This window comes from Phacochoerus africanus, chromosome 6 (assembly GCF_016906955.1).
Source record: "Phacochoerus africanus isolate WHEZ1 chromosome 6, ROS_Pafr_v1, whole genome shotgun sequence".
In the NCBI taxonomy this organism is placed as follows: Eukaryota; Metazoa; Chordata; class Mammalia; order Artiodactyla; family Suidae; genus Phacochoerus; species Phacochoerus africanus.
This window is the reverse complement of record NC_062549.1, coordinates 88,967,930-88,994,460: the sequence shown is the minus strand read 5'-3', so window position 1 is coordinate 88,994,460 and position 26,531 is coordinate 88,967,930. Positions and strand designations below refer to the sequence as shown.

The following is a 26,531-nucleotide window of genomic DNA, read 5'->3' as shown; positions in this document are numbered from 1 at the left end:
GTACCTCTCTAGAATGGCTTTCCTCTAAGCAGTGACTAAGCAATCCAGGTTCTTTCACATTGTGGCCCCAACAACTTAAAATCCTTTGCTTCTAGCTTTGGGTGTTGGGGGAGAAAGAGTTTGGAAGAGAATGTAAGATATTTTAGGGATCAGACCTGGACTTGAGTGTTCAGTTGACTAAAACTGTCACTTTTCCCAGTCTCTCTTTGCAATAGGTTAGGCAAATATAGTCTTCTCATGTGGTCGGGAAGAAGAAAGGGTTTGGTGAGAATATTGTTTTTGGCACAGACAGAAAATGAAGGAGTAAATAATGTAAACATCTGGGGAAAATTTGGAGAGCTTCCAGTCCAAGGGAGTATAGAGACCCTCAGGAGGAAACTGTTAGCATATTATTCAAGAAGTCAGATAAGGCTGGGCTGCAGTGACTCAGGGGGGAGTAGCCAAAGATGATGTCAGAGAGACGAGGCTAAATCATACCAAATCTCCTAGGCGATGGTGAGAACCAATGGTTTTCCTTCTATGTGTGAGAGGACAGCATTGAGGGGTTTGAGCAAGGGTGTGACTTGATCTGATTTATGTTTTTAAGCAATCACTCTAACTGCTCCACAGAGTGGACCCTAGCAGGGAACATGAATGAAAGCAGGGAGAACAGTTAGGCCATTTCAGTAGTCTAGGAGAGATCATTGCAGCCCATATTAGTATGGTAGATGTGAAAGAGGAGGAAAATACTTGAATGCCAAATGTATTTTGAAAGTAAATCTGATAGAAATTGCTACCGTAAGAAAAAAAGTAATCAATGATAATTCCTCTGCTATAGCTATTTGGTGAATGGTGATCCATTTACTGAGACTGAGGTTGGGGAAGGAGAAGTTGGAGGCAGGAAATGAGAGTTTTAAGGGCATTAAATTTGAGATGGGTTATTAGACATTCCTGTGGAGAAGTCAAGTGGACAGTCAGCTATCTAGGTCTGGAGTTTAGGGGAAGAGGTTGAGACTGGAGGTTTAATTTGGGATGATAGCATTTAGAAAGTAAAAAGAATAAAAAAGTGGTAAGGAGCTGAGCCCTGAAACAATTGCTACATTAGAGGCTGAAAGACAAGGAAGAATCAGTACTCAAGAAGGAAGAGGAATGGCTGGTCAGTAGAATAAGAGAAAATGTAGGATAGTTATGTCCAAAAACTCAAGCAAAGAAAGTTTTTTTAAGAGGATGTGATTTACTTTTACAAAGGCTGAGACGTTAAGATGAAGACTGAGAAGTTACCAGTGAAATTGATTATTAGAGTTTGTAGCAACTTTAGCAGAAGTCATATCACTGGAATGGTGATGACAAAAGTCTGATTGATGGGATTCAAGAAGTAATAATAAAATAAGGAAATACAGAAAAGTATTTTGGGATGATCCCCATAATAGGAACAGAGAAATGGAATAGCTGTAAGAATCAAGGAAGAGGTTTTATTTTGGGGTGGGATTTATTTCACCAGGCTTACCTGTGTATATGCTAATGGAAACTCCTTAGCTATTTGATTATGTGGAGACTAATTGGAAGCAGTTTGTGATGTGTTCAAAAGTACATTAAAAGGACATTGAGAAACGTGGACTTTTAACCTTAATTAAGAGAGTATTTTCATATATAAAATAACGAGAGTTAGTCTAAATGAGCTTAAGCTCTGACATTCTGAGATTCTATAATTATCCATTATGTGTTTCTCTGGACCTCTCCCAACACCTTTTGTTCATCTATTGTGGCAATTTTATTGGTTGTTTGTACTTTTGGAGGCTACAGGAAGTCATTGCTGATGTCATATTTACCGCAGAGTCCCAAAGCTGCTTAGTGGCACTGGAATGAGATGTCCAATACTGCAAAAACTCAGGTCTGCCAAAGCCTACACGTTAGCTGCCACCATGGCCAGAGGAAAAATGGACTGAGTCTACCTTCTGCTTCCCAAATATGGTGCCAGTGTATATATTATTGGTAGAACCTACATTATATCTACACCTTGGTAGCAAAAAAGTTTGGGCAATATAGTTTTCAGGATTTTATCCCTTGTTATATAGGGGAAGAACAAGAAAGGGAGAAGGAATAGCTAATTGTTAATAGATAATTTCACACAGATGGTAAAATGGACGTTATGAAAAATTAGATTAAAATTATTGACCTAAATGAGTTTTTTGCCTTATCTTTTGATATAATTTTCATGTTATTCTAATATTCCATGTTATTCTTTCCTGTTCATTAGACAAATAGAGTTAACTGTGTAAGTGTGCTTGGTGTTCTTTAATCTTAAAGAAATTTTAATGCAAGGAAAATGATTTTGTTTTAAATTTATGGCCTTTGAACATTTGGAGGAGATTTGTTGTTTAAAGTCTTATCTCTTTCTCTGCCATCTTGGGTGCATATCTCCTGTAGGAAGCTTAGATAATGGTAAAAAATGGGAGACTCCTATATATTACAGAAAAAGGAATGACAGAGATGTATCTATTTGTTAAGGGTAAAAGAAGTTCTTGGTCAGTCAGGGGAAGGAGAAGTCTCATTCTTTTTCTGCTGTTGCTGATACCAAAGCATATAAAGAATTCATCTGATTTTCTTTCTCAGTGTGGAGAGCCTGTATCTGCTGTGCCTAATCTTCTTTCCTCATTCCAGCTTTCTTTTTCCTCACAGTTACCCCTTCAGATGCTAAATGGTCTTAATAGTCTAATAAAATAGTCTATAAATTTGACAAATTGACTTGTAAAAACCATTTGTCGTCTCTAAGCATTCTATCCTTGATTTGGCTTATCCCATTTCATAATTGTACCTTCCTGGAATGTTCTTTTTATTTAATGTATTTATTGAACACTTACTATATGTAAGACCTACATTAGCTTCTCATTAAATAGGACCCTTGACTTCTCACAGAACTATTCATTCCTGCATATTGGTTCCATCTACCATCAAACATTGTTCCCTCTTCTTTCCCCCTTAACCCTTTGTCTATTCTGTTTTAGCATAATATTGCATTAGTTCCACACACTGTCTTCCCAGTTAAAGTATAAGCATGTTGAGGGCTAAAGTCAAATATTAAATTTTGTAGCCCCGATGCATGTAGTTGGCACTCTATGAAAGCTTGATTGCTGAAGAATGGATAGATGGACACAGTACTGAACAAATACTAGTAATCTTATAATTAAACAGTCACTTAGGTCACTTTGACAGGGTAATAGTAAGGTCACTTCCTAACATGATAATTGGTAAGATGCTCTTGAACTCTGATACTCTTACAAAACTTTTCTGAAGATCAGCTTATAAAGCTGCCAGGGTGTATAAGAAGTCCTAGTGCAAAGCAGATGCTATGTAGAAGGTAGATTTCCAGTACAGTGCATGTGGACACTAATGATTCCAGATGGGACTGTTCTCTGGCTAGGAGTCATTGCTGAGATCTCTTTAATGATGGATTGGTCCATAGATCTATTTAGGCATGAAGATCTTTGTGTTTAACTCAGTAAACAATAGGATCTAGTTTTATTATGGATCTTTTATACTTTAGGAAATTTTCTTTGGGAAAATAATTATTTCAGGCCAACATAATTGTTATATGTTCACTATGAACTAGTCATAATACCTGTGATCCTTGGACTAAGTTTTTGGGCTATTTTCTTCATCTTTGTGGAAATTGCCTTATATCTCTTAGCCCAGAATGTGGCCAGAGTTCTAATTTCTGTGTTGGTGTTTAATTGTGTACTTAATATGTCAGAATATTCATGAAAAAAACTTTATGAATACTTTAATGAAGTTTAATAAATGTAAGTGTAGAATGTGTCAATATAGTAAGCTCTTCATATAATTTCATTATATGACCTTAAACCATTTTTTTTTCTTCCAGGGTGCTCTAGAACAGGGCTCAAATTCTCAGCTCATGGCTGTCCAATACACAGAAACCACTAGTATCAGGTAAGAAAGTGTGGAAGCTCTTGGATAAGGAATTTTAGATACCTAGTATTTCAGTAAAGTTGAAGTGCACACTGTTTTCATTATTATCTTATAGAAATAGATAATTCAAATATGTATAGTAACTAATAATTCCCTGTAGCCAGAGTATTTCATTCATTTACTCTGTGTATATTTAAATATATATATATATATTTTTGACCCATCATTATGATGACATATTATTTCATTAGTTAAAAATGTACCTTCCCCTCAAGTTTTCTGTGAACCTGAAACTGTAATTTAAAAAATGTTTTTAAAAAATGATTTAAGTGAATTATAATGACCTGCTTTATTCATGTATTCTGTATTTATGAATCCGCTTGCTTGTGAAAATTTATTTGTACTCCCAGAATCAATACTCAGAGAGCTTTCATGGTCGTTTGCATTCCCACGAGAAGTTTTACAAAGCAATACTTTGCCTTCCTATTTCCTTTCTCTTACTGTAAACAGCTGTCCTTTTTGGGATCTATCTAGTGCCGTATTTTTCACATTTTTGTGCTTTTTGCTTGTGAATTCTTCATTTAAATTGGCCCTCAAGCATAGAACTGAAGTGCTGCTTAGTGTTCATAAGAGCACAAGAAAGCTATATAGTGCCATATGGAGAAAATACACATTAGATCAGCTTCATTCAGGCATGAGTTACAATGCTGTAGACTGTGAGTTCAGTGTTAATGAATGAAAAGTATTTCTTTAAAGAAGATATCTCTAAATAGAAACACATAAAACAAGGTTATTTATTGATCAGTTGACAAAAATTTATTAGTTTAGGCTCACAGGAACCTAACCTGTATTTTCCTTACGAGAGTTGTACGGTATTTGCTAATTCAGTGTTTACACTGACTTTATAGAACAAAACCACCGTTAATAATAATTGACTGTATATTAAAAATATAGTCAGAAATGGCCTACTGAGTACATGAAAAAAAAATTTTTTTTGTCTTTATAGGGCCACACCAGCGGCATATGGAGGTTCCCAGGCTAGGGGTCTAATCGGAGCTGTAGCCTCCAGCCTACGCCGCAGCCACAGCAATACCAGATCCTTAACCCATTGAGCAAGGCCAGGGATCAAACCCACAATCTCATGGTTCCTAGTCAGATTCATTTCTGCTGCACCATGATGGTAACTCCGACATGAAAATATTTTAAAGGAAGTTCTTATGGTTCATTTATAATTTCCTTTTAGGTCAATCTTTCCCTTCTCAAGTTAATAAAGTTTATTGAAGATATGAAAGAAGAACATATAAGAAAAAATATGTATATATAAGATTTCTTTTGGAAGAAAAATGAAACATTTTAAAATTCTCCTTTAACTTTTGGGTGTTGACTTATTGTGCTAAACAGTAAAAGACCCTGAAAATATTATTAAGAACTATACAAATATCATTTGAATACATCTTTTGGGATATGATGTGGTTTGAGGTATTATAGTTTTAGTTATTTTATCAAGGCACTGACATGGTACTTTTAATATCTGTAGCTAGCAATTGTTGAGTGACTCCTATTGAATAAGACCCATGCTTGGTACCAACATCTCTGACCCCAGTGACAGTCTTGCAAAGTTTATGTCGTTATCTTCATTTTATTAATGAGGAAACTGAGGTTGCACAGAGATTGATTTCCCCAAGAATATCCAGTTAAGGAGTAGAGCAGGAATTCAGAACCAGGTCTACTTGTTACTAAATCCTAAGGTCTTTTCACCTTTCATTCAGCCTTATAGGCAAGCGTGCCTTCACAGATTTGACAGAATGGTGAAAAATAACTTTTCCTCAGACTTAAATTTTGTTACTAAAATTTTCAAATTATGCAGACCAATGCAGAAATCTATATTCTGGCATGCTTTTTGTTTTTACATGCTTTGCAATGCACTTGACTATCTGGTACATTTTAGAGTCTTGATTCAGAAATGAGAGTTTTAGCTTTGGTGAATTGGGTGCTATAGTGTCCTAACCTTGAGCTTTTCAAAAAGTCATTATAAAAATTCCTGCCAAAATGCTGCTAATATTTTAGTTGAGATTCTTATAATTGAGACATCACCTTAGTATGAGAAGCATAGAAATTTATTAGTTTAAGAACACTTTGCCACTTTCTTTCTTCAGCAGGAACTCAGGGAGTGAGCTGCAGGTGTATTATGCTTCACCCAGAAGTTATCAAGACTTCTTTGAAGCCATCCGCAGAAGGGGAGACACATTTTATGTTGTGTCATTTCGAAGGGTAAGTTCATTTTGGAAGAAAAAAGGAAATGTTTTTGAATACCTGCTACATACAAGGCATTGTGCTGAATATTGTGGAAGATAAAAAGGTATGTGATAGGAAGCAATATAAAATGAATTATATGAGTGAAACAGTTTAAGTGCTATAATACATGCTTGACTTCCAGCTGTTCAGCATTATGAAGAGGAACATGGATTTGATATCAGGCAATATTTAGAAAATATAAACTGATTGTTGATTTTTACACTTTGTCATCCCTGTAGGCATACTGTTTGTTTATAACCAAAGGGGAAATAAACATAAAAATTTCTTTTTAGCTTTGTGGTTGTCCTCCCATTTGGTTATTGAAAAGTAGACTTCTCAAATTTTGGTTTAATATGAATCATAGGCTGGTTAATATATTAATTATGAAATGTTTGTATCTATGTTCCTGACTTTTCTCTTCCTCGTTTCTCCCTCTTTTCACCAAACATTTACTCCTGCTAAGTGAAGAATGTGTTAATCAGTCACTCATGCAAAAGTAAATGTTTATACGAGTACTTTTGAAAGTTACAAATGTTAGACTAAATGGGGAAAAATGCATAGCTTATTTTCATCCCATCTACTTTTCCTCTGAGATGATAAATACATTTTTCATAGGCTTGTCATCTGTTATGGTGTATCTCTGTTAGAGTGCTATATGTTAAACCAGTAGTAACACATGAATGAGTTAGAATTCCTTTGTAGTTTGTGTCCTAGGTTTTTCTTTTTCTTTTTTTTAAAGAATGTAGAGGGGACATGATAGAAATATACTAACAATAAATGATTCATTCTCTGGTTATTGTCACCACTCATTATCACTTAACTTCTCAGTTGACTTAATTATTTTCTTAAGATATAAAATATCTAGCAGCTTAGGGTTTTGGACCAGAGAACTTTGACACCTGGAAATTAAGGGAAATCAAACATTTCTTGTGTTTTTAATTATTAATCAAATATTCTAGGAGATGCTGGTGACATCTCACTATTTCTGCCTTTTCGCAAAAATTCCCTGTGCTCAGCCTACTTTTTAAGATGTAACTGATGTATTTCCATATTGCACTAGTCTCAAAGTTCATTTTCAGCAGCAAGGGGGCAGCTGAGAACAGGGTTTCAGCAAGGATCCAACTGTATTGGCTGGTGAGAACTAAGTATTAGCTTAGTGTTGACATATTCATGTTGAAAGTCGGGGGAGGAAGTAAACTTTTAAACCTGAAGTTCAGTACTGTGAAGAAGAGACTTGGTGGATGTTGAAGCATATGTTTTAGAAATTATCACAAAAGGATATTTTTAACACTCAACTAGCTGAATACTTTTTCTCAGATTCAGGATAACTTCTTTATTTGATGGAAACAGTACAGTATATATTAAAAGTAGCAATAGTCAAGCCACGGATTGATGTCATGACTAGTAATATTTTTCTAGGGGAGAAAATAAGTATTTATTACGAAGACAATTATCCTAGCCTTGAAGGGACTATGTTTTTACAAAGGAAGATGTGAATGGTGTTCTTTTTTAAAATAAACACATTATATTTCTTGTATTTGTAAAAACTATTTCTCATTAGTTTGCTGTGAAAAGTGCTATTAGAAAATAATTTATCACTCCCACCCCCCCCAATTCCTTTGATGTTCTAGAAGAAACAGTCTCATGTTTAAGAAAATTGTTAAGGAGTTCCTTTTGTTGCTCAGTGAGTTAAGAACCCGACCTAGTGTCCATGAGGTTGCAGGTTCTATCCCTTGCCTAGCTCAGTGGATTAAGTATCCAGTGTTACTGTGGCTGTGGCGTAGGTGGGCAGTTGCAGCTCTGATTTGACCCCTAGCCTGGGAACGTCCATATGCTGCAGGTGTGGCAGTAACGAGGAAAAAAAGAAAACTGTTAGGTCTCTCTCACATTCTATTTGAGGTTTTCATTTCCTGAAACTGACTTATCATATCTTAGTGTTTTATATCAAGGTAAAGATAAGCCTGAACTTACTTAGATAACAGTAGTTAGAGACAGCATCCTTTTTTCACTTTTTTCTCTCTTGTTTTAACAGTAGGGATAAGAAAGTTAATTTTATCATATGACTTCAAATTATGTCATTGGCCAAGAATTTGATTCTTAAATCCTGGGTTGTTCTTTTGTTCTTACTAAAATGAAAATGAAAGAAGTAGTGATTTCATGCTTAGTTTTCTTATCTGTTTTTCACCATAAAATATTCTAATAGTTTCATCAAAAAGGCAAGTGGCATCATTTCTTGTGTGGAAGGATGTAGGCTTTTTCTCCCACTTAGGTTCTTAATTTCATTGACAGAAATTATTATAATTGATACTGTGTGATTGCATTAGAAATTAAGAAATATAGGAATTCTGATGTCCCAAGGTTTTGCTTAGTATAAGCCAGACTTAACAGAGCCAATAAGCAAGCCATACTGTTTTATTTTTATAATTGAACACGTATTTAACAAAATACTTCAATATCTAAAAAATGGATGTTTGGAAGTTCCTTTGTGGCACAGTAGATTAAGGGTCTGGCATTGCCGGTTTCATTTCCTCAGAAACTTCTACATGCTGTGGGTGTGGCCAAAAAAAATTTGAAAATAGATGTAGCCATGTATACTATTATGTAATAAACCAACTCTCTCCAAAACTTCCACTCCCTTAAACCCCACACTTCTGTTCCCTTTAGTCTGTAGTGGAGCTGCTGAAATGATTTTCTCCAAAGCAGACTTGCTCTTTGATAACTACTGAGTTCCTGTTAAAGGTCAGCAAGAAAGAATGCTTATGATCTCAGTAGTCCTGACAGAAGTTCAGACCTCTACTGTTCTTTTGACTTTCCTTTCTGTTTCTGCCTCCTATATAATAACCTACTTTGCTCTCCTGTTTTCTTCAAGGTATTCATAACTGGTTTTTTCCTATAAGAGTTTTGTCTTCCTTTCTTTGACGTGTTTTAGTTTGATTTGGAGTTGGGGGGTGGTCGGAAATAACTTTTACTCAAACTTCCAAGTCACTTTGAGTGTGATATAACTGATACATTGATAAGAAAAAAATCCAGTTAAGTTAAATGTTTATTTTTCTCAATGCTTTCTATAGTGTAGGGAAGGAGGCGGTGCATTAAAGAATGTAACGAAATGAATTCAGGAGCATGGGACAGCTAAAGATAATCAGGAAAGCTCAAGTAAAATAGGATAAGAAAGTGATTCCAAAGGGGGGGGAGAAAAGAACTCATTGAGAAGAAAGGTAGGAAAATTATATTTACTTTATAACTCCAATAAACATTGAAATACTATCAGGCTGTTATCTTATCCCCTGATAACTAGAGAAAGGAATTTTTTTGTCTTCCCAGGGCAGTGTCTCATTAAGGACAGGTTCTCTTTGATTCAGATGGCTATGAATGTCATTTCACTGTATTATCTCCATTCTTACCTAGTATTTCTCTTTCAAATGAGTTGGATGCCTACTTTTGGAACACTTTTTATTTGTTTTATATTTTCCATTTTCAGTACCTGTCCCCTCAAATCAAAAGCAGACATCTAAGATTGTCTTTTCATTTGTTTCAAATACATATATAATGTAGCATACATAAGGAGAACCTGAACCTGAGTCATAGCTATATGCCTGCCTCAGAGATGTTTCTCTCAGGAATTCCCTGGTAGTCTAGTGGTTAGGATGCCATGCTCTCACCGCTGTAGCCTGGGTTCAATCCTGGTCTGGAAACTGAGATCCCACATCAAACTGCCACACGCCATGGTCATAAAAGGAAAAAAAAAAAAAAAAAAAAGGAGATGTTTCTCTCTCCCTCTCTTCCTGAGTATTGAATGCATTCTAGAAATAGTATGATATTTGGGTACTTCACGTCTTCTTGCTCTCTTATAAAAAAAATTAGAGCAGTATCATATGTATAGCATAGATTCTAAGGATAGCCTTTAGTTGTAGGGTCTTATTGTGAGATTCATGGGAATTGAAGAAGCACAGGAAACTGACCCCAGCAGCTAAATAGTCCCTCTGTGCTTAGGCTTCATAGACTGGAATGTACACTGGTCCTCGTGGAGAATTAGAATAGCAGCTTGTTGTCATTCCTGACTCAACAGCAGTTCAAGTAGTTCCACTTCAGTCATTTTCACACATTGCTCATTCAGACTCCCCAAACAGAAAGAGGGTCTGATTATATATGTTTATTTTTACCATTTCTTATGTAGAATCGCTGTGATAACCTTGGCTCATGATCCGTGGGCCATTCATTTATGACCAGGGAAAAAGGGTTGATTTCACTAAATGTATTCTGGTTTTTTTTTGTAAGCCAGCAACTTTATGCAAAAGGAATGACTGGGGCCACTCTTCTGAGAAAATGATTGTAATGGGCCCTTAGAACTTGATAAACTGTTTATTATACTATACAACCCTGCTTTAAAAAGAATTCTTTCTTGTATTGGTCCCTAATTGTTCTAAAAGGCTTGTCTTCTCGTCTATATCATAAGCACTTTAAAGGCAGGAAGTGTCATGTGCTTTTTTTATTGCCATTCCTGATGCTCGGCACAATGCTAGCCACTCAGTGCTTATTAAACTGAACAATTTTAGGTGTGGTTCACTAAGAAAGTCAAATGATGGAAAGTTATTGTTTTTCATAATCATTTAAAGTGTATATTTACATCTGTTTTGCTTAAAGAAACTTAAATCTATTTTACTGTTTTAAAAAGTACTGAATTCCAGCAGAAAGTTCAGTTAGCAATGACCTATCTTTGTTCATTTATGGTTGTATCAGCCACAGATGCATCAGTGTTGTGCTTGTCTGTGAATCTAAGCTGTAGAGCTAAAGAAGTCACCTTGGTGAAATGTTTGACTCTGAATGTTTAATAGTCAATAGGTAGAACTTTGGGGTACTTGCATCCTTGTTTTTTTAATATTTGGCAAGAACATTCTGGAGTAGATTGTTGTTAGATCTCACTGCTTTCTTTTGTGGAGAAGGGACAGTATCTAGTATGTCTACAGATTCAAGCAGCATGAGCCAGAAACTTGAAACTTTGGACAGAGGATAGAAAAGACTCTAATTAGTGCAGAAAGATTGACTGGTGATATTATTGGTTCAAAATGTTTGCCAAAGGTTTATTCTCAGAAAAGGCCATAAAAGAGAATTTCACAGAATAGCAATGCTATTTTATAAATTAGTGCCGAGATTAATACCCAACACATGCTTAGAAGAATGGCATATTTTCTTAATGCATGTTATTTATTTCTTGGAAATTTTCGTTTAGTATATATGATTTTATATAAACTCTTCAGAGGCAAGAGGAATTTCCTTAGTAATCAAAGGAAATTATAAAGTCTGCTTCAAAAAGAATACAGCTCCTTTTGTTTTGGGACTTCACAACTTGAGCATACACATGGATCTGGGAGTTTGGCCATTTTCTTATCTCTGCTTTCATGGCCTTTTAGCTAAATTCTTTCTCTGGCTGGAAAAAAAAATGTGAATAAATGAGTTTGGAAAGACGCTTACATTAAAAAAACTTATTTTAGAAGAGTAAGGCTTAAAAAAACTTTTAGAGGGCTTTTTCTGAGTAATTTTTAGCTTACCCTGAAATATACTCTAATTCAGTATAAAGAACATTATAAAAAATAGAGCAGGGTTGTCTGAGGATTCACTTAACCTGAGTTTACTTCATGATTACATCAGTAACATTATATATCTATTTTCTCTTTCATTTATATACAAGTATACCTTTAGTATTTATGGCCATTATAGTTCACAAACCCCTTTCACGTATGTAATTTCATTAGTTCTTTACACATAATAAAGTAAGTATTCCTAGTCCTATTTTACAGATGAAAAAATTGAGGCAAAGAGAAGTAGTTTGTCTAAGGACACAAGAAATGGTAAGCAGTAGAACCAGGGCAATCATTGAGGTGTTCTAATTTAATACAATGATTTTTTTTCTTTTCCTTAGGCTGTTGCGTCTTAGATATGTTGCAGAATATTTAAGTAGCAAAATTACTATTCCTCCAAAGCCAACCATGTTTTGTTGCCAAACCTGCTGGACAGTTTTGCTGGAGTTACTGCGCAACACTTAAAATTTTTTGTTTGTTAATTAATTACCTAATCGTAGATTAAGTGCTTTATTAATACACTTTCATAATAGTAAGGAATAACTTAATGGTCTGAAAGACTATAGTATAGCTTTGGATTTCAAACCAAGGGAATAGAATAAATAGGCTTTGAGAGTGTCTGATTTCTTTTGAAAGCAATTGAGAAAAAAAAAAAGTTTGCTGTGTCTTAAAAAGGAAGTACTTTAGCCAAAATAGACACTGTTTTAATGATTGGTACTCTAGAACTTCATGTAGAGAAAGGTGGGTTTTGTACATGTGTAAATGCATTTTATTATGGATTCTGTTATGGCATGCCAGATTCTTGAGATCAGAAACTTTTGATCTCAAGCTCCTTGTTAAATATGAGTTACTGTTGTGTGGTTTTAGAGGATTTAGTCATTTGTTCCTTGGCTCTCTAACAGATTCCTAGCTAACATTAAAAAAATTTCTGTTATTTGGGCTTTTTCATTGCAAACTAATTTGTTTTCTGTTTGAAAATGATTGTCCAATAGTCTCTATAACTAGACTTGTAAGTGGAATAGCCATGAACAGAGTAACTTATAACTCATGAATAATGTGAAGTCTTCAAAATTCTTAGGATGGTGGGCTAGTACATCTGAGTCAGGATAATTTTCCAACCATTTGTTATTTGTGTGCTGTGTTTAATAGTCTTTACTTTATAATGTGTTTTTCATATGCATTTGTTTAACTCCCTTTTTAGGGTGTATTTTTTCTTCGGGCCAAGGATAAAATCTATTCATTCTATTTTGTCTTTCTACAAGGTCTATTGCAATGCACTGCAACTATGCAGAGCACATCCTAACTAAATATTAGGGATCAAACTGCTGTTTACTTGTATCTTTTTTTGTTTTTGTTTTTGTCTTTTTAGGGCTGCACCCATGGCATATGGAGGTTCCCAGGCTAGGGGTCTAATTGGAGGTATAGCCGCTGACCTACACCACAGCCACAGCAACACCAGATCCAAGCAACGTCTGTGACCTACACCACAGCTCACATCATCGCTGCCAGAGCCTTTAACCCACTGAGGAAGGCCAGGGATCGAACCTGTGTCCTCATGGATGCTAGTCAGGTTAGTTTCCACTGGGCCACGACAGGAACTCCTACTTTTGTAATCTGAATAACAATGAATAATTTAAAAACATATAGTCTACTTTGATGTGGCTAGACCTTTAGTTATAGAGTAGAATGCTTTCTAAAGAAAGACTTTTAAAGTTACCCTGATTCTTAGGTAGGATTTAAAAATCGATAGTTTAAAGTTTTGCTGATTTCCTTCTTATCAAATTTCAGATTTTTCATAATAAGGGAACAAAGCGTTTCCTGAAAGCAAAACTGCATTCTAAGAAAAAAATATTTCTTCACATCATGAATATATCTGGAAAAATGTTTTTAAAATAATTCATAGGTGGAGGCTTTAGTGACCTGCATTCCAGCCCCAGTTCTGCTACTTAAAATGTGACTTTGGACAAATCACTTATCTCTCCTCCTGTCTTCAGTTTCCTTGTCTATAAAATGATAAAGTTAGAGCAAATATACATTTCCTTTTGACTCTAGAAATCTATAGAATTCTTTTATTGGGTGTGTAGTTAAATGAGTGTATACGTTTCTGTGTGAACACTGTCCTCTTAGAAATCTATAGTATTATGTTAAAACTCTTTAGAGTTAACTAGAGTGATTCAGTTTATTGGAGTTAGTGTACTTTAAGTGTTTTGAAAAACAATCATAAAAACAAAATGTCAAGTTATAAGGTAGGTTTATAAATTAATGAGTTTGATGTTTTTAATAGTTGGTGGCCTTAATAATTTATTTATAATCATTTAGAAGTGCTTATACTGTGCCACTCTTTAATCCTCATAATATCCCTATGAGGTAGGTACGGTTGTTCTCATTTTATAAATAAGGAGCCCGAGGCACAGAGAGGTTAACTAATTTGTCCAATGTGACATAGTTTGAAAGTTACTGAGCCAGAATTTACCTTAGAAACACTGGCTCCAGAGTCTGTGTTTCTGGCCACTTCCCTGTATTGCCTTTCTAGAACTTTTATATTCAAATGCCTTATCTTTCAGAATATTCAACTTGGAATTTAATTCTATCGATCAGTCTGTTCAGAACATAGTTTGAGTTGCTTTAGGTTTATTTTCCAAAGAGAATAAGACCAAAGAGAAAACCCTGTGGAAAACCTAGATCCATGCTACTTAGAGTAATAGTTTAGGAAAAACAAGAGCTACCTGGGAAACACAGAGGAAATGATTAGAGATATAGAAGGAAAATTGGAATAGTATACTACAGATGAAGGGGAAAAAATCAACTTGTTTATTTTAAAACAGAAGTCACGGCAGGGATTTCCTGTCATGGCTCAGCAGTAATGAACCTGACTAGGATCTATGAGGACGTGGGTTAAGGATACTGTGTTGCCATGAGCTGTTGTATAGGTTGCACAAGTGGCTCGGATCCGGCATTGCTGTGGTCATGGTGTAGGCCAGCAGGTACAGCTCCCATTTGACCCCTAGCGGGTGCTGCCCTAAAAAAAACAAAAAAATATATAAATAAAAATAAAGGAGTTCCCATCATGGCTCGGTGGTTAATGAATCCGACTAGGAACCATGAGGTTGCGGGTTTGATCCCTGCCCTTGCTCAGTGGGTTAAGGATCCAGCGTTGCCGTGAGCTGTGGTGTAGGTCGAAGACCCGGCTCAGATCCAGCATTGCAGTGGCTGTGGCGTAGGCCGGTGGCTACAGCTCCGATTAGACCCCTGGGCTGGGAACCTCCATGTGCCACTGGTGCAGCCCTAGAAAAGACAAAAAGCCAAAAAAAAAAAAAAAGTTTTTTTTTAATTAATAAAAAATAAGAAGTCACAGGCAGAGTGACTTAGGTTGTTTTTTGTTTTATTTTGTTTGTTTTTTTAAATAAGTCAAGGAAGAATTTAAAAAGGAGGTGGTCAGCAAGTATCGGGTATTACAGAGCTCATTGAGAATGAGAAATGAGGAAAGTCCATTTGGCCTGTATAAACATGGAAATCATTGGTAACTTGCAATTATAGTTTTAGTAGAGTGATCAGAACAGAACCCAAATTAGAGGCTGTTAAGAGAGATTGTGAAGGTAATAACTGGTAGGTTTGGTACATTTGGTGTTGACGGGAAGTGGAGATAGCCTGGGTATAGGTAAAAGGAAGAGAACTAAGGGGGGTGTGTGTGTGTTTAAGGATTGGAGAGATATAAATAGGTAAAGTATAAAGTAAAGAGGGACTATTGTGGTTAATTTATGTACATATGAATTTAAGAATGGAGTTCATATATTATTTTTGACATATTTTAAAGGAGAATAAACAAGTCAGTGTTCCTCATGTATATTAATGTTTTTCTATTTAAAGCAGAGCATGGAGAAAGTTAAAGAAAAATTTTTGTTTGTTTATTTGCAGTAGGACTACAAAAAAAAATGTAGAATTAAAACCAGATTTCTAAAAAATAAAATATTTAAAGCATTCCTTGAGACATCAAAAGTCTTCTAAATCTTAAATAAGAAGCTGATTTTAGAGGGGGGAGGGAGTGGGATGGATTGGGAGCTTGGCGTTAATAGATGCAAACTATTGCCTTTGGAATGGATTAGCAATGAGATCCTGCTGTGTAGCAGTGGGAAGTATGTTTAGTCACTTATGACTGAGCATGAGAATGTGAGAAAAAAGAATGTATACATGTATGTGTAACTGGGTCACCATGCTGTACAGTAAAATGTTTTGGGAAAATAACGATTACAATTTAAAAAAAAGCTGGTTTTTAATAAGGATAAATGTTGATAAAGCTGATAGAAGTATTTCTAATTTAATTTATGTGGAGATGGTCTTGGAGTTTTTCCTCATAAAGTCAGAAAACTAGCAGTGTAGACTATTAAATCATTTTATGTCTATGCAAAATTTGGTGCAAGCTTTTTGATGATGTCACAAAACTTAATTACGGAGGAAGCAATTGTTATAGTTAAGAAAAGCTGATGATTTATGATCTGACTCAGGGTAAGGTCTGAAATGCTTGTGTGCATCCCTCCCCTCCTCCATAAACACTGATTTGTTTAACTTTGACACCATAGCAAATCTGAGCACTGACACTTAGTAGGATTTTCTTGAAAATTTCTACGGTTATAATAGGTATGTGGTATTTATTTCAAGGCATTGTTGCTAATCCATAAAGAGCCTATCATAGGTAGGCCTTGAGTTTTCCAGTGCCTAGAATAGGAACTACACTGGAAGCCGGCAGGTTGGATGATTAGCTGAGACTGGGAGTATGGTATATTTCTAACTAAATAATTATGCAATTGTTTGCTTACTGTCTGTTTCCCTTGCCAGGTCTTAAGCATCCTCAGGGCAAGAACCACTTCTATCTTTGTTTGTTTGTTTGTTTTTGTTTTTTTTTTAGGGCTATACCCATGGCATATGGAAGTGCCCAGGTTAGGGGTCGAATTGGAGCTGCAGCTTCCAGCCTACGCCACAGCCACAGCAACATCACAGCTCATGGAAGTGACGGATCCTTAACTCACTGAGCAAGGCCAGGGATCGAACCCACATCCTCATGGATTCTAGTCAGGTTCATTACCACTGAGCTGCAGTGGAAACTCCAAGAACCTTTTCTATTTTAGTCATCATACTATCCCTAGTATTCAGAATAGTACCAGGCATATAGCAGGTATTCAGTAAATATTGAATGGGTAAATGAATGAATGAACAAGCTGGATACCAAATCTGTCAGTTCAATACCATATTCTAAATTAGCTTATGTACCGTCACCAAAACGTGACAATTTGTGATAGACCACCTTCTCAACTACTTTTATCAAGGCCATATGTGTCTCATGGTAAACCTAGAAATCAATCTTTGAAGATTAGTGAATTTAAATGCATTTTATATAGCATAGGGAATATAACCAATAATTTTATAATAGCTTTAAATGGAGTATAATCTATAAAAATATTGAATCACTGTGTTGTACACTTAAAACTAATATAGCATTGTAATAAATGAATGCATTTTTAAAAGAATAGGGACCATTTTGCATGAGGGAGCTATATACCCATTAAGATATTTTTTGTGTTTCAGAGTTAAAACACTGAGCCTGGTAATACATAGATAGAGAAAATTATTATTATTTTTTCAATTAGGATTCTAAACAGGCTGTGTCATCATTTTAAGCTCTAGAATTAAGTCACAGAATGAATAATCTCCATGTGTATAGAGACCCATCTATAACGTATGTCTATGGTGTCTTAGAAGGATGGGATGATGTTAGTATTTTATCACTTGCATAGTGTTTATTTTGTATATGTAAAGTATTTAAGAAAGGCTTGTCAGCTTAAATTGTTAAATCTCCCATAACCTGTATTTTGAATAATTTACTTAAAGTCATCTGTATCTGATTATAATATGACTAGAAATAAATCTTAAAACTAAAATATATCACAGAGCATAAAGAGGCTTCAGTTTTTCACTTTGAGTTTTATAGCTGTTTTCTTTCTTATTCCATTTGTTATTAACTAGAAATTCAATAACTTTTTTTCTGTTGAGCATGAGTCTGCCTTGGAGGGGGGGGTGTCAAGATGTTTACTTTGAAGTTCCTTAAAGGGACTAGTTGCATTCTTCCTCTTAAATTGTTTTGAATTGGTAACTTTGGAAATTTGTTCTGGTGGAGGTACAAGCAGTATAAAGAGAATGATACATATAGTTAAAAAATAATTTTTCCTTGGCTTTGGAATGAAAAAAAAAATCCAGCTCAGAGTTTTGCAGGCAGACATTTATCTGACCAGATATTTATCCACTCATCTTTTATATGCTTGACTCTTATTTGCAGGCTCCTCTTTTGCCTGAAAAATCAGACCTCAGACTCAACTGAGTAATAGTGAGATCCTTAGAAAGTGGAGATCCTTAGACTGATGTAGAGCATTAGTTCTCAAACATTTTGGTTTCATAACTCTTTTATATTTTCCAAAATACAAAGAAACATTAGTAAGAAGAGTGGCATGGTTTTATATTTTTATGAATCTTTTTAATATCTGGCTTAATAGAAGCCAGCTGGATTCTCATGTGTGCTTATGCAGTAATCATTTCCTTTCGTTCGAAATATATGAAGAAAATCTGACCTCACACAGATATGTAGTTGAATAAGGAATGTTTTTAAAGCATTTTCAGATAATTGTGGGTATTCTTCTTTGATGCTACACCAAAATTCAATAAGAGATAGTTTCTTAAAGGATAGTTGCAGTATAGAAGCCAAGTCTAAGAACTTTTATCACTCTGAAACATTAAAATCCAGTTGTTTATCTTGCACTCTTACCCATGCATGATTGTGTAACATTACACATTGGTCATTTGGAAAAAATTGGTTCACTGAGTTATGCAGATCTTTCAAATGTTGACATGTTATTATACAATATTTTTTAAAAATCAAATTCTTTAATAACACCACAAATATTATCTGAAAAGTCGTTAAATATTAGGAAGCTGTTAAGCTCATGGTAGCAGTTACAAGTTTTTCAAAATTCTAGTTTGCTTGGAGGTTCTAATTTCTATTACTATCAAAAATATTTTCAGGAGTTCCCGTCGTGGCGCAGTGGTTAACGAATCCAGCTAGGAACCATGAGATTGTGGGTTCAATCCCTGGCCTTGCTCAGTGGGTTGAGGATCCGGCGTTGCCGTGAGCTGTGGTGCAGGTTGCAGACGCGGCTCGGATCCCGTGTTGCTGTGGCTCTGGCGTAGGCCGGTGGCTACAGCTCCGATTGGACCCCTAACCTGGGAATCTCTGTATGCCTCGGGAGCAGTCCAAGAAATGGTAAAAAGACAAGGAAAAAAAAATGTATATATATATATATATTTTCAGATCTTTACCTTGAAGTGGCAGTTTCCTTTAATTCCCTGGCTATCAAATACCCAAATTCAAGTAACTATAATTTATCTATCTAACATTCTTTTAAGTAAAATTGGCGTTACATTAAAAAGCAGCTAGTACAGCTCACAACTCAATGACACAAGTGATTTTTCTCTAGACAACCATTATACTTTGGTTTTATGTGTATTTTCTATTTTGTCACAACATATTAAAAAGAAATCTACTCAAGGGTCAAGATTTAGTAAAATGAATAATTTTTATTGCTTTATCAAGGAGATGCTTACACTAACCTTGTATATGCACACGTGTATCTGAACATGAGATGATGAATAATACAATGAGCTCTGTACAGTTTGGCACCACTGTTTTGTTTCATGCTAAGGCACCAGAATTGATTTTGCACCATCAGCGTAAATAGCAACACAGTTGTTCCAGGATAAATGATGATATTCAAAACCATTATTCAACACTGAATATTTTAGTACTGCTTGTGTTTATTGCCAAGCATTCCCATAAAAGATCTTTGTTTCTGATTACTTGGTGCTCATTCTGAATGAGTACAAACAAAATATTAAGACTGTAGATTCGTTCATTTGTAAAACAAAAGCACAATTCTATAGTAGAAATATGAACCCAGTCCTCATATTTTAAAAAATTTTCTTGAAGTATAATAGATTTACAACATGTTAATTTCTGCTGTAGAGCAAAGTGATTCAGTCATACATATATATATTATTTTTTCATATTCTTTTCCATTATGGTTTATCACAGGATAATAACTATAGTTCCCCATGTTATACATTAGGACCTTGTTTATCCATCCTGTATATAATAGTCTGCCTTTGCTAATCCCAAACTCCCAATCCTCCCTACCCCCCCGCCCCGTAACCACAGATCTGTTTTCTATTTCTACGAATCTCCTTTTGTTTCAAAGATATATTGATTTGTATCGTATCTTAGATTTCACATATATGTGGTATCATATGGCATTTGTCTGTTTATTTCTGAATTCACTTAGTATCGTAATGTCTCGGTCCATCCCTGTTGGTGCAAATGGCAGTATTTCATTTTTAATCACTGAGTGATATTCATTGTGTGTGTGTGTGTGTGTGTTTACCACATCTTCTTTATCTGCATCTCTGTCTGTGGACATTTATGTTGTTTCCACATCTTGGTTATTGTAAACAGTGCTGCTGTGAATATAGGGGTGCATGAATCTTTTCAAATTATAGTCTTGTCTGGATATATGCCTGGGAGTAGGATTGCTGGATCCTGTGGCAACTCTATTTTCAGTTTTTTGAGGGAACTCCATACTATTTTCCTTGGTGGCTGCAGAAGTTTACATTCCCACCAACAGTGTAAGAGGATTTCCTTTTCTCCACACCCTCTCTACCATTTTTTGCAGCTAAATCTTTAATTTGATGAATTATTATGTGATTAGAATATAGCAGTGTCATTGACTTTTCATCCAGTAGGCACCAAGCAAGGTCAGCTATCCAAGATTTTGTTAGTCTCTCAGGTATTGTATATACTTCTTTAGCCAATGCATTATAAATTACCAGCTAAGATATTTCACTGGTCTTTAAACTCTATGTGATTGGTCTCATAATAACATTGAATAACTGACACCCAATAGTATTTGAAATGTTTTCAGGTATAAAAAAAACAGTAAGATTAATTATTAATAGCTATAGATCAAGAGGAAGGTAGTGTTCATTATGTGATCATTTCTTATTAATAGTTGCAGCCAGTTTCTTGGGGGTAGAGTCTGCCATTCTGTGAGTCACAGAATTCTCTGCTGCATCACTTTTATCCTTTTCAGCGTCTGAGATGTAGGCAGTATAACTGAGGGGTTAAGGAAACACGTATTTTGTTTTTCGGTTGAAGTATATTTGATTTACAGTATTATGTTAGTTTCAGGTATACTGTACAGTGATTCAGTATTTTTTTTTAATTACACTCTATTATATTATGGCTCTAATTCTTTCTGCTATACAGTATATCCTTGTTGCTTATCTATTTTATACATAGTAGTTTGTCATTTTTAATCCTGACACCTAATTTGTCCCTCCCCTCTTCCTTTTCCCCTTTGGTGACCACAAGTTTGTTTTCTGTATCTGTGAGTCTGTTTCTGTTTTTTGTGTACATTAATTTTTATTATTTTTTAGATTCCACATATACATGATATTGTACAGTATTTGTCTTTATCTATCTGACTTATTTTACTATGTATAATATTCTCCAGGTCCATAAACATTTCTGCAAATGGCAGTATTTCGTTCTTTTTTATGGCTGAGTAATATTCCTGTGTGTGTGTGTGTAAGATATATATCCTCTTTATCTAATCATCTGTTGATGGACATTTAGGTTGCTTCCATGTCTTGACTATTGTGAACAGTGCTGCTATGAATATTATAGTGCATGTATCTTTTTGTTTCTTTTCTTTCTTTCTTTACTTTTAAAATAATGATTTTTATTTTTTCCATTATAGCTGGTTTACAGTGTTTAGTCAATTTTCTACTGTACAGCAGGGTGAGCGACCCAGTCACATATACATGTATACATTATTTTTTCTCACATTATCATGCTCCATCATAAGTGACTAGATATAGTTCCCAGTGCTCTACATCAGGATCTCATTGCTTATCCACTCCAAAGGCAATAGTTTGCATCTGTTAGCCCCAAATTCCCACTCCCTTCCCCACCCCCTCCCCCTTGGCAACCACAAGTCTGTTCTCCAAGTCCATGAGTTTCTTTTCTATGGAAAGGTTCACTTGTGCCATATATTAGATTCCAGATATGAGTGATATCATATGGTATTTGTCTTTCTGACTTACTTCACTTAGTATGAGAGTGTCTAGTTCCATCCATATTGCTGCAAATGGCATTATTTTGTTCTTTTTTATAGCTGAATAGTATTCAATTGTGTATATATACCACATCTTAATCTAATCATCTGTCAGTGGACATTTAGGTTGTTTCCATGTCTTGGCTATTGTGAATAGTGCTGCAGTGAACATATGGGTGCCTTTATCTTTTTCAAGGAAAGTTTTGTCTGGATATATGCCCAGGAGTGGGATTGCTAGGTCCAATGATAGTTCTATGTGTAGTTTCCTAAGGTACCTCCATACTGTTTTCCATAGTGGTCGTACCAATTTACATTCCCACCAACAGTGCAGGAAGGTTCCCTTTTCTCCACACTCTCTCCATCATTTGTTATTTGTGGACTTATAAATGATGGCCATTCTGACTGGTGTGAAGTGGTACCTCATAGAAGTTTTTTAATTTCTCTGATAATCATTGATGTTGAACATTTTTTCATGAGCTTGTTGACCCTCTGTATATCTTCTTTGGAGAAATATCTGTTCAGGTCTTTCACCCATTTTTCAACTGGATTGTTGGCTTTTTTTGCTGATGAGTTGTATAAGTTGTTTGCATGTTTTAGAGATTAAGCCCTTGTCAGCTGCATTGTTTGAAACTATTTTCTCCCATTCTGTAAGTTGTCTCTTTTTTTTTTTTTTTTTTTAAATGGTTTCCTTTGCTGTGTAAAAGCTTGTCAGTTTGATTAGGTCCCATTGGTTTATTTTTGTTTTTATTTCTGTTGCTTTGGGAGACGGACCTGAGAAAACATTTATAAGGTTGATATCAGAGAACGTTTTGCCTGTGTTCTCTTCTAGGTGTTTGATGGTGTCTCGTCTGATGTTTAGGTCTTTAAGCCATTTTGATGCATGGTGTGAGGGTGTGTTCCAGTTTCATTGATTTGCATGTGGCTGTCCAGTTTCCCAGCACCATTTGCTGAAAACACTGTCTCTTTCCCATTTTATATTCTTGCCTCCTTTGTCAAAAATTAATTGACTGTACGTGTCTGGGTTTATTTCGAGTTCTCTATTCTATTCCATTGGTCTGTATGTCTGTTTTGGTACCATTACCACACTGTCCTGATTACTGTGGCTTTGTAATATTGCCTGAAGTCTGGAAGAGTTATAGTGCATGTGTCTTTTTGATTTAGTGTTTTTTCTTTTTTTCAGATGTATACCCAGGAGTGGAACTGTTGGATTGTATAGTTCCATTTTTAGTTCTATGTAGCATATTTATATACTGTTTATATAATATAATGTATATACACTATGTATATTTATATAATATATATATATTAGTATGGTTCTATTTTAGTTTTTTGAGGAACCCCCATACTGTTTTTCATAGTAGCTGCACCAATATTTCCCCCAGTAGTGTGCAAGGTTCCCTTTTCTCCACATTCTCTCCAACATTTGTTTTTTGTAGATTTTTTTGATGACAGCTGTTCTGACAGGTGTGAGGCGATATCTCATTTTGATCTGCATTTCTCTAATAATTAACACCGAGCATCTTTTTATATATCTCTTAGCTGTCTTATGTCTGCTTTCGAAAAATGTCTATTCTGGTCTTCTGCCCATTTTGATTGGATTATTTAGGTTTTTTGATATTGAGATGTATGAGCTATTTGTATATTTTGGATATTAATTCCCTGTCGGTCACATTGTTCACAAATATTTTCTCCCATTTGGTAGGTTGTCTTTTCATTTTGTCAGTTGTTTCCTTTGCTGTGCAAAAGTTTTTAAGTTTAATTAGGTCTTATTTGTTTATTTTTGCTTTTATTTATTTTGCCTTAAACTGAACAAAGAAAATATTGCTATGATTAAATGGCAAAGAGTGTTTCATCTATGTTTTCTTCTAGGAGTTTTATGGTTTCCATTCTTACATTTAAGTCTTTAAACCATTTAGATATTAGTCATGTATATAGTATGAGGGAATGTTCTAATCTCATTGTTTTACACGTGGCTGTCCAGTTTTGTCAGCACCACTTGTTGAAGAGACTGTCTTTTCTCTATTGTATATTCTTGCCTCCTTTGTCATAGATTAAATGACCATAGGTGTGTGGGTTTATTTCTGGGCTCTGTTCTGTTCCATTAATCTGAGAGTCGGTTTTTGTGCCAGAATCATGCTGTTTGATTACTATAGCTTCAGTAACTTCCTTACTGAAGTTTGGGAGGGTTTTTTTGTTTGTATGTTTTTGTTTTTGTTTGTCTTTTTAGGGCTGTATCTGTGGCATATGGAAGTTCTCAGGCTAGGGGTCCAATCGAAGCTGCAGCTGCCGGCCTACACCATAGCCACAGCAATGCCAGATCCAAGCTGTGTTGCAACCTGCAATTCTGGTAATGTGTAACCTGCACAGCTCACACCAGTGCTGGATCCTTAACCCACTGAACAAGGCCAGGGATCGAACCTGCATCCTCATGGATTCCAGTCAGATTCGTTTCCACTGAACTATGACAGGAACTCCAAGTTTGGGAGGGTTGTATCTCCAGCTTTGTTCTTTTTTTCTCAAGATTGCTATGTCATTTCAGGGCCTTTTGTGACTCTATATCAATTTTAGGATTATTTATCCTAGTTCTGTGAAAGATGTCCTGGGTATTTTGATAAGAGATTGCATTAAAACTGTAGATTGCTTTGAGTAGTATGGTCATTTTAACAGTATTACTTTTCCAACCGCAGAACATGAGATATCTTTACATTCCTTTGTACCTTCTTCAGAGTATACAATTTTACACTTCTTTGGTTCAGTTTATTCCTAGGAATTTTATTTTTGATGTGATTTTGAATGGGGTTGTTTTCTTACTTTCTCATTTTTCAGCATTAGTTTATAGAAATGCAACAGATTTTTGTATATCATTAATCTTGTGGTCGGCACCCTTGTTGAACTTGTTGCTTAAATAAGTTTTGGGGTGGAAACTTTAAGGTTCTTTAAATAAAGTATCATGTCACCTGCAAAGAGTGACAGTTTTATATCCTCCCTTCTGATTTGGATACCTTTTATTTCTTTTTTCTTTTTTTTTCCTTTTTGTATGATTGCTGTGACTAGAATTTCCAATCCTGTGTTAAGTAGAAGTGGTGAGAGTGGGCATCCTTGTCTTATTCCCAGGGTTAGTGGGAAGGCTTTTAGCTTTTTACCACTAAGTATGATGTTGACTATGGGTTTGTCATAAAGACCCTTTCTTTTTCTTTTTCTTTTTTTCTTTTCAATGGCCACACCTGCGGCACATGGGAGTTCCCAGGATAGGGGTCAAATCAGAGTTGCAGCTGCCACCCTACACCACAGCCACAGCAATGCCAGATTGAAGCTGCCAGATCCAAGCTGCACCAACATTCATAGCATTGCTGGATCCTTAACCCACTGAGCAAGGCCAGGGATTGAACCCACATCCTCGTGAATACTAGATGGATTATTTCTGCTGAGCCATGACGGGAACTCCAAGATAAAGTTTTTGAATTTAGAAAGGTTAACAAAAACTTAAAAAAATATTACTGCAAAACAAAACAAGGAGGTATGCTTTTTTTTTTTGTTATGGTTAGGAAAATTTCAATAGTGAATTCCATCCATATAACTAAACTCCATAAAAATATGTTTCAGAACTTTCTCCATTAGTCTGATAGCAGATTGTGAAAAGTTTGTATATCTTGTGATTTATTTTTTCATATACTCAGCAAATTTTTTTTTCCAGGAACTATTTAATGAATATTATGATTATATGCCAGGAGCAGGGTTTCCACTTATAAGTAAGACAGGCACAACCTCCATGCTCTTGCAGCTTATATTTTAGTTGATGGTGCTGACCAGAAGACAAAACAAAAAAAAGAGAGAGATAAATTCATAAGACAATGGACTTAGAGGTGTTAATATTGAGGCTACTTCAGGTAGGATAATCAAGAACACTCTCCTGAGAGGTGACTTCTGACTGACATTGGGAAGTGATGGCAGGAATTCAAGGCAGAGAACTTTGCAGTAAGGCAGGAGAGCTTTATTTGAGGTATTGTTAGAAAACCACTGTGGGAGAAGACTTAGTGAATTGGACTGGGGGGGCTTTGTGATGAAAATGAGGTTGGAGAGACCGGAAGGGACCATGTCACATAAGGACTGTGAGTACAGTAAGGAATTTCAGTTTTATTCTGAGGTCCAATTAAGGGATTTAAGCAACTGAATGACATGAATGATTTAGTTTGTAGGATGGCTTTAGTTGCTGTCTAGGCAATAGATTAGGAGACAAGGTAGAAGCAGAGAGACCAGGTAGAAGGCATTTTCAGTAGTCCAGGCAATATGATGATGGCAATGGAGTGATGAATGGCTTCTATTTTGCAGATAGATTCAGTGGGAATTGGAAATGTTCAGATTTCTGGCTTGAGTAACTGGTACATAGTGCTAATAACATTTACTGAGATGAGAAAGATTTGGGATAGGGTGGGATAATGTATTTGATATGAATATTAAGAATTCTTTTTGGCAACATCTAAGTTTGATATGTTTCTGAGATTTTCATCTAGGAAGAGAGTATAGAGGGAGAAGAGGGCCCAGG

The 26,531-nt window shown here is 35.4% G+C and overlaps 1 protein-coding gene across 1 annotated transcript in view; it reads left to right on the top strand.

Moving 5' to 3' along the window:
- The window catches only part of ATF6 (activating transcription factor 6), a 219,664-nt gene that overhangs the window by 86,824 nt on the left and 106,309 nt on the right, over positions 1 to 26,531 (top strand). Inside the window, exons 14-15 of the mRNA XM_047782874.1 lie at positions 3,860 to 3,927; positions 6,063 to 6,177. Of these exons, the coding sequence (XP_047638830.1) occupies positions 3,860 to 3,927; positions 6,063 to 6,177 (183 nt within the window). The remainder of the gene's footprint in view (positions 1 to 3,859; positions 3,928 to 6,062; positions 6,178 to 26,531) is intronic.